We start from the raw sequence: 12,714 nt of genomic DNA on the forward strand, positions 1-12,714 counted from the left end.
CTTGTCTATATCTAGTATATGATTCTTAATCTTGAATAGAACCTCATATCTTTATTCACCCATTCTACCATACTCTTACCAGCTTTTACTCTTCCCTCTAACAGGAAGATAATGCCTCTGAACTTGTTATCAGACTTTTGAAAGCCTCCCACTTGTCTGTCATTTATTTATCTGCAAACAGTCAATTCCACAATCAACTTTCAAAAGTTCTTGTCTCATACTATTAAAATTTGCATTACTCCAATTAAGAGCATTAACTTTTATTGGAAGGCTTATCCTTTTCCATAAATATTTCAAAATTAATAGAATTATGATCGCTAGTCCCAAAGTGTTCCCTACTGACACTTCAGTCACTTCCCTTTCCTACTTCCCATGAGAAGATCAAGTTTTGCTCCTTCGCTAGTAGATACATTAACATATTGATAAAGAAATTTTTCTTAAAACACATTTAACAAATTCCTCACATTCCAAGCCTTTAACACCATGGCAATCCCAGTCAATGTTTGAAAAATTAAAATCCCATACTATTACAACTCTATTATTCTTACAGGTATCTGTGATCTCTCTCTATATATTTGCCCCTCAATGTCCTTCTGACTACCTAGGTTGGGGATTGGGTGGGGGGTGGGGGGGGGGGGGCAGTGATACAATCTTATCAAGGTGATCATCCCTTTCTTATTTCTGCTTCTACCCATATAGTTTCACTGGACTATCCCTCAGAAATATCCTCTCTACAATAATAAAGTTTTCCTTAATCAAAAATGCCACTCCCCCTCCTCTCTTGCTTCCCTTTCTATGCTTTCTATAGCATCTAAAACCCAGAACTTTGACTTGTCAAGGTGTCAAGTCAGACTTTTAACATGCTTCCCAACTTGTTGCTTGAAGAGGAGGATCAAGCCTGCAAATTACTTCAATATTCCATACAACTTTGAATGTTTGTGAAGTTCCAAGTAAAACTTTTCTCAGCTATGCATTTGAATCTTGGCCTCTGACCGAGAATAATTGCGTTCCTGTGCCATACTTTGTGTCATGGATTGCTGAAATTCTTGAACTGCTTAGCATTGTCCTTTCTTTCCAGTGATAGCTCAGGGTTCAAATATAGTCAGTTGAAAAGGTGCAGTGCATGCACCATTTAACCTTGGCTTTTATTCTTTGTTTGAAATTGAACAATGCTTTTGATTAATTAATGTTTAATCTGTACATTGAACATATGCTCTTTTCTCCCTATGACTTTGCCTCTAAATTCCTATCGATTAACTGTTGCTTAAGTATGTGTTTAGATATTTACTTTGTACAGACATAAACACTCTTTCATATCTATTTCTTCAACCATCATATTTTGGGTCTCTCACGCTTCTACCGAAAGTATCTCTGACATTGTCTTCCACCAGTTGTTATTGGACCTCTGATTTTGGAAAATAGAATAAATGGGTCATTCTCACATTGACAGACTGTAACTATTGGAGTATTGCACAATCAGTATTTGGAATCCCACGTTTTTCCAATACATATCAATGGTTTGGATGTGGGGATCAAATGTAATATTTTCACATTTGCGGATTATGCAAAGTTAAGTAGGCATGTGTTGTGAGGAAGAGGTGAAATGTTATCAGGATAATTTAGACAGACTTGGTGATTGAGCAGAAACATGGAATATAATGTGGAAGAATATGGTTACCCACATTGTTAGGACATACAGAGGTGCAGAGTATTTATTAAATGGTGAAAAGTTTGAAAGTGTAAGTGTACAATGAGATTTGGGTTTCCTGGTCAGTAGTCACTGAAGGTTCACATGCTGTTGCAGAAAGCTATTAAGAATGTTAATGGAATGTTCGCATTTATTGCAAGAGAATCTTAGTAAAGGAGTAGTGAAGTCTTGCTTCAATTGTATAGAAGCTTGGTTAGACTGCACGTAAGTACTCTATATAGTTTTAGTATCTGGAAAGGTTTTTATTGCTATAGTGGGAGGGCAAAGAAGACTCCCCAAAATTATACCAGGTTAGTGGGATTGTCCTATGCTGGGAATGTGTATAAACTGGTACTGTCTTCTCTGGAGTTTCAGTGAATGAGAGGTGATCTAATTGGCACTTACAAAGTACCTAAAGGAATAAACAAGGCAGACGAGATGCTTCTTCTCATTGAGTCCAGAATTATGGGGTATAATTTAAAAATTTAAAAGGACGGTGAATCTTTACCCCAGAGTGCTGTGGAATTTCAGTCTTTGTCAACAATTTATTGAACTGTACCATACAATCAATAGCATAAAGAATTTTGAGGAGAGCATGGGTAAAAGGCATTGAAATGTTTGAGCCATGATTGTGTTAACTGGCAGAGCAAGCTTGATGGGCTAAATGGCCTATTCCTCATCCTATGTTTCTTTCCTCGACTCCAACTGACAGTTAACAAATTGGGTCTTAAGTTGTCAAGATCAGTTTATTCAGTTCGCCAGATACTTGTTCATTTTCTCATCTTTCCCACTGCATAGTTCAACTGTGTCTGCAAACATTATTGACCATGACATTTCCTGTCTCACTTGCTTAGCAAAAATCAGGAAAAGGGAGGCGCTCAGTGCAGAAGCATTTGTTTTGGTGTTGTCCAACTCGCGGTTTGAAACTCTCCCTCATTGCTTCATACTCTTGTCTGGCACTCCCTATACAGGACTTGAATTCAGTCTTCACCCAGACTTGTCCATACTTGCATTGGTGTAGAATAAAGACAAAGAACAAAGCACAGGAACAGGCCCTTCTGCTCTCCAAATCTGTTTGCACTTCCATACTAAAACTAGTTCTGTATGCCTCTATTCATGTATTTCCATCTTTGGCAATTGCTTTCTTTTCCTTCCTTTCAATGTTGTTCTTGTTTCTTTCACATTGATGCTAGCTGTTGTTTCTTCAGTTGCATAAGCATAACTGTCTTTGTTCTTGAGTTTTCTTCATTTAGGCAAAGTGTCAGATTTAAACGCGTTAAGTAAACCATGCTACATCAGAGCAAATGACTGACTGATTGAGTCAAACAGCATATTCCTTTGGCTGAAGACAGTATAGATTGGACTCAACAGCCAGTAATTACAAAAACCAAATGAAAACATTAAGGACAAAAGGGTAACAAGGGAGAGAATAGGACATCATAAAGTTCAGCAAGGTCGCCTGTGTGTGGAGCCGCAAGAGATGGGGGAGATACTAAATGAGTATTTTGCATCAGTGTTTACTACGGAGAAGGATATGGAAGATAGAGAACATAGGGAAATAAATGGTGACATCTTCAAAAATGTCCATAGTACAAAGGAGATGCTGGACGACTCCTAGACCTGATCAGGTGTACATGAGAACTCTGTGGGAAGCTAAGGAAGTGATTGTTGGGCCTCTTGCTGAGATATTTGTATCATCGAAAGCCACAGGTGAGGTGCTGAAAAATTGGAGATTGGATAACATGGTGCCGCGATTTAAGAAAGGTGGTAAGGAAGAGCCAGGGAACTGTAGACCGGTGAGCCTGACGTCAGTGGTGGGAAAGTTGTTGGAGGGAATCCTGAGGGGCAAGATATACATGTATTTGGAATGGCAAGGACTGATTAGGGATAGTCAACATTACTTTGTGCATGTGAAATCATGTCTCACAAACTTGATTGAGTTTTTTTGAAGAAGTAACAAAGAGGATTGAAGAGGGCAGAGCAGTGGACGTAATCTATATGGAGTCAAAAAGTGTTGTGCTGGAAAACCACAGCTGGTCAGGCAGCATCGGAGGAGCAGGAGAAGTCAATGTTTCGAGCATAAGCTCTTCATCAGGAATTTGCGACGTTGACTCTCCTGCTCCTTGGATGCTGCCTGACCAGTTATACTTTTCCAGCACCATACTTCTTGTCTCTGATCTCTGGAGTTCTCACTTTCTCCTGTTAATCTATATGGATTTCAGTAAGGTGTTGGACAAGGTTCCTCATAGTAGACTGGTTAGCAAAGCGAGATCACACAGAATAGAAGGTGAACTAGCTATTTGCATATAGAACTGGCTCAAAGGTAAAAGACAGAAGGTGGTAGTGGAGAGTTGCTGTTCAGACTTGAGGCTTGTGATCAATGGTGTGTCACAAGGTTCAGTGCTGGATCCATTGCTTTTCATCATTTACATAAATGATTTGGATGTGAATATAGGAAGAATGCATAGTAAATCTGTAGATGACACAAAAATTGGAGATGTAATGGATGGCAAAGAAGGTTATCTCAAGAGTACAATGGGACCTTGATCAGATGGACCAGTGGGCTGAAGAGTGGCAGATGTAGTTTAATTTAGATTAATATGAGGTACCACATTTTGCAAAGGCAAATCAGGGGAGGACTTATACAATTAATAGTAAAGTCCTGTGGAGTGTTGCTGAACAAGGAGACCTTGGAGTGAAGGTTCACAGTTCCTCAAAAGGGAAGTCTCGTCGAGTATAGGAGTTGGGAGGTCATGTTTTGGCTGTACAGGACTTTGGTTAGGCCAGTTTTGGAATACTGTGTCCAATTCTATCTCACTGTTATAGGAAGGATGTTGTGAAACTTGAAAGGGTTTAGAAAAAAATTACAAAGATGTTGCTAGGGTTGAAGGTTTGAGCTATAGGGAAAGACTGAATAGACTGGAGCTATTTTCCCTGTAGCATTGGAGGCTGAGGAGTGACCTTATTGAAGTTTATAAAATTATGAGGAATATGGATAAGGTAAATAGACAAGGTATTTTTCCCAGGATGGGGAGTCCAGAACTAGAGGGCATGGTTTAAAGTGAGAGGGAAAAGACTTAAAAGGGATCTAGGCAACATTTTCGCACAGAGAGTGGTGCAAGTGTGTAATGAGCTGCCAGAGGAAGTGGTGAGGCTGGTACATTTACAGTATTAAAAGGCAAGGGTTCAGAGTGATGTGGGCCAAACACTAGCAAATGAGACTAGATTTATTTAGGATATCTGGTCAGCGTGGACAAGTTGGACCAAAGGGTCTGTTTCTGTGCTGTATATCTCTATGATTCTATGACTCTATAAGGATAAGTGTGGGAACTATAGGCATGTGAGTCTGACTTAGGTGGTGAGTAATTTGTTGGAAGTGATTTTGAAACATAGTAGTTATATGTATTTGGAGAGGCAAGGAATGATTAGGGATAGTCAGCATGGTTTTGAGCAAGGGAAATTGTGTCTCACAAACTTGATTGAGTTTTTTGAGAAGTAACTAAGAAGATTGAGGGCACAGTGGTAGATATTGTTTATTTGGAATTTGTGGTATACTAATTAGTAAAGTTAGGTCACATGGAATTCAGGGCAAGGTTGCCAATTGGATCCAAATTGGCTTTATGGACAAGACAGAGGGTGGTGGTGGAGTAGTGTTTTTCTGACTGGAGACCAGTGATTAGTGGTATTCTAGAGGGATTACTACTGGGTCCACTTTTGTTTGCCACTTACATAAAAGATTTGGGTGAAAATATTGGAGGCATATTCAGAAAGTTTGCAGACAACACCAAAATTGGTGGCATAGTGGACAGTAAAGGTGATTATCTAAGATTACAAAGAAATCTTGATGAATTGGTTCATTGTCCTGATGAATGGCAGATAGACTTTAATTTGGATAAATGTGAGGTATTGCATTTTAGTGAAACAAACAAGGGTAGGACTTATTTAATTTGATTTATTATTGTCACGTACCTAAGTACAGTGAAAAGTTTTGTTTTGCATGTGGTACAGATAGATCATATTGTACAAAGTGCATTAGGATAATAGAACACAGTGAAGAATACAATATTATGGCTGCAGAGAAGATTAGATTAGATTAGATTACTTACAGTGTGGAAACAGGCCCTTCGGCCCAACAAGTCCACACCGCCCCGCCAAAGCGCAACCCACCCATACCCCTATATTTACCCCTTACCTAACACTACAGGCAATTTAGCATGGCCAATTCACCTGACCTGCACATCTTTGGATTGTGGGAGGAAACCGGAGCACCCGGAGGAAACCCACGCAGACACTGGGAGAACGTGCAAACTCCACACAGTCAGTCGCCTGAGGCGGGAATTGAACCCGGGTCTGTGGCGCTGTGAGGCAGCAGTGCTAGCCACCGTGCCGCCCACACGGTGCACAAAGAGCAAGATCAATATTTAAATTCAAAAGTAGGGCCTTGGATAGTATTCAAAAGTGTGTTGCTGGAAAAGTACAGTAGGCCAGGCAGCATCCGAGGAGCAGGAGAATCGACGTTTCAGGTATAAGCCCTTTATCAGGAATGGCCCTTCATCCTGATGAAGGGTTTATGCCCAAAGCATCAATTCTCCTGCTCCTCGGATACTGCCTGACCTGCAGTGCTTTTCCAGCACCACACACTTGACTCTGATCTCCAGCACCTGCAGTCCTCACTTTCTCCTTGGATAGTATTGTTGAACAGAGGGACCTATGATTTCAGGTACATAATTCTTTGAAGTTTGCGTCACACCTAGGTAGAATGGTTAAGAAGGCGTTTAGCACACTTGCCTTCATTGCTCAGACCTCTCAGTACAGAAGTTGGGATATTATGTTGAGGTTGTACAAGATGTTGGTGAGGCCTCTTCTGGAGTACTGTGTTCAGTTGTGGTCACCCTGTTATTAGAAGGATATTATTAAGCTGGAGAGCGTTCAGAAGAGATTTACCAGCATGTTGCTGGGCATGGAAGGTTTGAGTTATAAGGAGAGACAGGATAGGCTGGGACTGTTTTCACTGGAGTATAGCAGATTGAGGGTGACCTTGTATAGATTTATAAAGTCATGTGGGGTATAGAAAAAGTGAATGTCAGGTGTCTTTTTCCTAGGGTGGGGCATTTCAAGACTAGAGGGCATATTTTTCAGGTGAGAGGGAAAAGTTTTCAAAAAAAGACGTGAGAGGCAATTTTCTTTGCACAGAGTGGTTTCTGTGTGGAATGGTATTTTAGAAGACATAGTGGATGCAGGCACAGTTACAACATTTGGATAAGTACATGAATAAGATATATTTGGAGGGATATGAGCAAGCACTGACAGTTGGGACTAGTTTTGTTTGGGATTATAGTCAGCATGCACTGTTTGGACCAAAGGGTCTGTTTCCATACTGTATAACTCTTGAAAGATACCTAACAGCAGAGATTTTAAACAATTGGGCAGCACTTGCTGCACTAACAACCAGTTTAAGATAACAAATTGGGTTTGTAATATGGCTCATTTACATTTAATAGAAACAACATACATTCTCATGTGCTGCATCCATTTTGTCCAAAGAACAGGAATATGTTTAGGCTTTATACCTTATCTGAATTATCCAAAAAACTTGAAGAACCCTTGGGAAAGCTTTGACTGATCAGAGTCATAGAATAAAGAACAGTACAAAACAGGAACAGGCCCTTGCACCCAAGATGCCTGTGCTGACCATGATGCTATTCTGAACTAATCCCATCTACTGCACATGGTCTGTATTCCCTCTATTCCTCTGTTCATGTGTCTGATGAAATGCTTGTTAACTTTGCTATTGTATCTGCTTCTACCATCTCCATATGAAAACTGCACACAGACTGTCATCCAGCTTTGGATAGTATTTTTAATCATGTGGTACCATTGGCTACGCTAGGATTAACCATCCCTAATTGCCCAGAAGGCAGTTAAGACTCAACCACTTTGTGTGGGCCTGGAGGGGCACGTAAGCCTGACCAGGTCAGGATAGCAGTTTCCTTCCCTAAAGGAATTAGTGAACTGATGGGTACCTCTGACAATCCTCAATGGATTAATGATCGTCATTAGACTCTTAATTGTTATTGAGTTAAAATTAGACCATTTGCCATGGCAGGATTTGAACCTTTTGTCCACAGAACATTTTCTGGATCTCTAGAGTAACGGTCTAGCAATAATACCAGAAGTCCATCATCTCTCCCAACTGTCAGAGAGGAGCTTGCATGTTCTCCCCACATCTGTGGTTTTCCTCCGGATGCTCTGGTTTCCTCCCACAGTTCAACGATCTGCAGGTTAGATGGATTGGCTATGCTAAATTATCCGATAGCATTCAAGGATGTGCAGGCGAATTGGGTTAACTACGGTAAATGTGCAATTATGGGATAGGGTGGGATGCTGTTCAGAGAGCCAAATGCACCAAACCAGAGAATCTGTAGGGATTCTCTGATTGGCAACACATTTTAAGCACCTATCAGTCTCTCTGTTTAAAAACTTGCCTCTCACATCTTCAATCTTTCCCCCTCTCCCCTTAATCCTATGCCCCATCATCACCAAGTACTTGATATTTCTATCCTGGGGAAAAAAGATCCCAACTGTTCATCCTATCCATGCCTCTTCATAATTTTATTTTATTAACAGGTGGCCACCTCACCCCCCTCCCCCCCCCCCCACCTCCAACACTAGTGAAAATAATTCAAGTTTGTCCAACCTCACCTTATAGCTAATATACTCCAATCCAGACAACATCCTTGTAAGCAAAGCCTCCATGTCCTTCCTATAGTGTGTTAACTAAAACTGCGCACACTATTCTAGATGTGGCCCAACTAAAATTTTATACAACTGCAACATGACTTGCCAGACTTTATACTTAATGCCTTGATGAAGGTTGCATGCCATACATCTTCTTTACCATCTTATCAATTTGTTTCCATTTTCAGGGAACCATGAACTTGCACCTCAAGATCCCTCTGTAGATTTATGCTGCCAAGTGTCCAGCTGTTTACTGTATACTTTCCTCTTGCATTTGACCTCCCAAAATATGTCATTTCACACTTGTCTGGTTTAAACTCTCATCTGCCATTTCTCTGCCCAATTTTCCAACTGAACTACATCCTGCTGTATCTATTGACAACTTCTGATATGATCCATAATTTCAAATTTCTGTGTTGTCTACGAACTTACTAACCAGGCCACCTATATTTTTATCCAAATTATTTATCTATATTACAATGTTTGATCACTCTTTTCTCTTGTAATATGAACTGATGCCATAATTTTAAATTTGGAATTCTTACTTTATCTTGATTAGTATAAGACAAAATGCCTCTGCAACATGTACCTCATTTCAGCAATGTTCCAAGCAATAATATACAACATTAAGTTTGTCCTATATACACCTTTTAACAATAAATTTATTGAAGTTTATTAGCATCTTCATGCTGACTATTTGGTTTGCTTATAAGATCGTTTATTTCTTGATTTATGTTTTAAGACGAAGGAATGTACACATAACTCCTATTACTCTCTCCATCTTTATAGAAGTTATAATTTTACCAGTATTGTGCAATTATTAAAAGGAATTTTTTTTCACCCATGATTTCCTCAGCATTTTTTGGCTTTGTTTCAATTTTGTTAATTCCCAACTAATAAGCAGGCCAGTCTTAAACACTGATTTCACATTTTTTCTGTTAAGTCACTCTCGGTTGCTAGCTTTCCCTCTGTCAAACCACAATTTAGCAAGAAGCAGGATTGACCTGTAGGGTCTTCATGTAGATTATGAGAATTGTATGTTTTACAAAAGCATCAATAGAATTCTGGTATGGATATTATTACTTTTTGTATGATAACATTTGTGTATTAAGTATTTTTTAAGATTTTTATTAAATTAAACATGGGTTCTGTTTTTCTTTTATGGAGACGAGAAAAAATACATGATAGAAATTGGTCTTCAAATAAAATTGTGAAAGTGACAATTGTCCTTTGATAACAGAGTGACAATGGAGGCAAAACCTTCCTGGCAAATGAAAATGAAGAGGATTCAGTTTCAAGAAGGGAAGATGCTGAAAAAAACACTTGGTTGTTCAGGCCAATGGTTTCTGATCCCATTCACATACATCGAAAATCCCCACAGTCACGATCCAAGAAAATAGGTTCAGTGGAAGTAAGTTGTTTTTGATATAAAACTATGTGTCTTGATCTTCTGGAAGTTTGTAAAGATTTTGTTTTAATTTTCTGCATTGCAAGAGGCAAGTATAAAAATATTTTAAGATGCATTTAGATTACCAGAAAAATGTCATTTACTTTTAGTGACATTAACATTGCAGGAGGGCTATTCCAGGTGTCGGGTGATTAGTGTTTGGCGATGGAGGAGGCCCATGACCTGCATATCCTTGGTAGAGTAGGAGGGGGAGTTAATGTTCAGCATGGGGTGGTGGGGTTGATTGGTGCAGGTGTCCCAGAGATATTCTCTGAAATGATCTGCAAATTGGTGTCCCACCCTCTTCTCTGACCTATCACCTTCTCCCCTACCTTCATCTAACTATCGCATTCTTGGCTACGTTCTACGATCTCTTCCCCCATTTATCTCTCAGCCACCTGACCCACGGACCTCATCCTGATGAAGGCTTATGCCTGAAACATCGCTGCTCCTGCTCCTTGAATGCTGCCTGACCTGATGTGCTTTTCCAGCACCACATTTGGCATTAACAATGCAGATTGGTATGAGTGCAGCATTGTAGATGAATTAAATATAAATATCAGCATTTATTAAAAATAATGCCATTAAGTAGTATTGCTGCTATACTTTATTCAAGTATTATTGCTGTTTCTGCTGGGCATTACTTTAATGCCACTACTGTTGCATCATTAGTTCATTCACTTCCTAAATGTGAGACAAACCCAGAGACTGCTGGAAAAATTCAGCAGGCCTGAGTGGAGAAGAAACATGGTCAATGTGACACTGACTTTCCGTTAGTGCTTAACAGTCTTGGAAGAATTTATTTTATATTTTTGATAGAGGTAGAGGTCCATTGCAAAATTCAAAGACACAACGAAGGGAAAAAGTGAGGACTGCAGATGCTGGAGATTAGAGTCTAGAGTGTGGTGTTGGTCAAGCAGCATCTGAGGAGCAGGATAATTGACATTTCGGACATAAATCATTCCTGATGAAGGGCTTATGCCTGAAATGTTGATTCCCCTGTTCCTCTGATGCTGCCTGACCTGCTGTGCTTTTCCAAGACACAACCAAGACAAGGCTGCGGAGTGTGGGGAAAAATATAAGAAAAATAGAAAAGAGACGTCATGGTGTCAGTTTCTAAAGGTACAGCATTTAATCTTCAGACCTCTTGGCAAAGAAGTGCCTAAGCAGAAGTTGAGGTGTTGTTCCTCAAGTTTCTATTGTGCTTTGATAGATCTTGTAGCAGGCTTGGAACAGAAATGTTAGCGTGAAATTAGAATGAATTATTGAAATAGCAAGCAGGAGGTCAGAGATATTCTTATGGATTTAACAGAGATGTTCTGCAAAGCTGCCACTTAATCTGTGTCTCCTGTTGCCACTGTAAAGGAGACCACATTGTGAGCAGCAAATACAGAGGGCTAGATTGAAAAAAAGTACAACTGAAATGCTGCTTCACTTGCAAGATTTGTTTGACGTCTTGGACAGTGAGAGAGGGAACATTCTCAGTTTGTTTCTTATTTCCAGTATTCAAAATATTTTGACTCCATTCCTAAATGTGAGGAACTGGAGCCTGTGACAGTGTTTGGTTACATTAATTTTTAAATGTGTGTTCAGTGTCACTCAGCCTGTGCCAATCATAAAGAACAAAACAGCTAGTGGTGGAAGACCAAAGAGCTGCTGGGAGGATGTTTCTGGGAGCTCGACCTTAGGAGCATAGTTTCAAAATAAGGAGCCTGTCATTTAAGACTGAAATAGACATAGAGTTTTGCAGCATGAAAAGAAACCCTTCAGCCATTGTGTCTGCACTGGTTGTCAAGCACCTATCTAGTTCCATTCCCTGTATGTTATGTATACTATATTATGTTTCAAATGTTCATTTAAATACTTCTTAAATATCGTGATGTATTCACCTCTATCACCTTTTCAGACAGAATTCCAGATACCTGTCATCCCTCTGGGTGAATCGATTTTTTTTTCTTAAATCCATTCCTCCCATTTACGTTAAATCTATGTCCCAGGTTACTTATGCTTCTCTTAAGGGGAGAGCTTCTTCCTATCTGCCTATCCCCTCATAATTGTGCAAACTCAATCAGGTCTTCCTACAGCCACCTTTGCTCAAAGGATAACAATCTCAGCCTATCTAGATTCTCATCGTATCTGAAACTTTCCATTCCAGACAACATTCTGGTGAATCTGGTCTGCACTATCTCTAGAACAATTACATCCTTTCTGTGTGTCTACATTCGTATTTAGATCATTAATATGCACATCAAATGGCAAAGTATCAGCACCAACCCCTGCAATATGTCAATAACCACAGGTTTTCAGTTTCAAAACTAATCTTTGAACATCACCCACCGCCTCCTGCCCCAAAGCCAATTTGCCAAAGTTCCCATCTTACCACGTTGACCAGTTTTCCATGTAACACCTTGTCAAAAGCCTTGTTGGAGTCCATGTAGTCTACATCCAAAGCCGTAATCTCATCTGCACATCTATACATGTCCTTGAAATTATCAAACCTGTCAGGCATGATCTTTCCTGACAATGCCCTGCTAATTATCCTTGACTGGTCCTTGCCTTTCCAAGTGGAGATTCGTTCTGTCCCTCGGAATGTTTTCCAGTAGATTCCCTAACACTGATCTTACACTCAACTTTAATTCCCTGGTTTATCCCTACCACCCTTCTTGAATGATGATACCACATTAGCTGTTCTCCAGTTTTCCAGCACCTCTCCTGTGTCTAGGATTTGAAAAGATTTGAAAATTAATGTTTGGACCCTTGCAATCTCCTCCCTTCACTCCCATGGCAACCTGGGATACATCTTATCTGGGCCTGAATACTTACCCTTTTAGAAGTGCTCTAA

The 12,714-nt window shown here is 39.8% G+C and overlaps 1 protein-coding gene across 16 annotated transcripts in view; it reads left to right on the forward strand.

Moving 5' to 3' along the window:
• Positions 1-12,714, forward strand: part of ppip5k2 (diphosphoinositol pentakisphosphate kinase 2) — a 155,558-nt gene that overhangs the window by 106,090 nt on the left and 36,754 nt on the right. For all 16 annotated transcript variants that reach the window (XM_043710086.1, XM_043710037.1, XM_043710071.1 and 13 more), the window contains one exon: positions 9,666-9,836. In XM_043710086.1, coding sequence (XP_043566021.1) covers positions 9,666-9,836 — 171 coding nt within the window. The remainder of the gene's footprint in view (positions 1-9,665; positions 9,837-12,714) is intronic.

Source organism: Chiloscyllium plagiosum, chromosome 2 (assembly GCF_004010195.1).
Source record: "Chiloscyllium plagiosum isolate BGI_BamShark_2017 chromosome 2, ASM401019v2, whole genome shotgun sequence".
NCBI lineage: Eukaryota > Metazoa > Chordata > Chondrichthyes > Orectolobiformes > Hemiscylliidae > Chiloscyllium > Chiloscyllium plagiosum.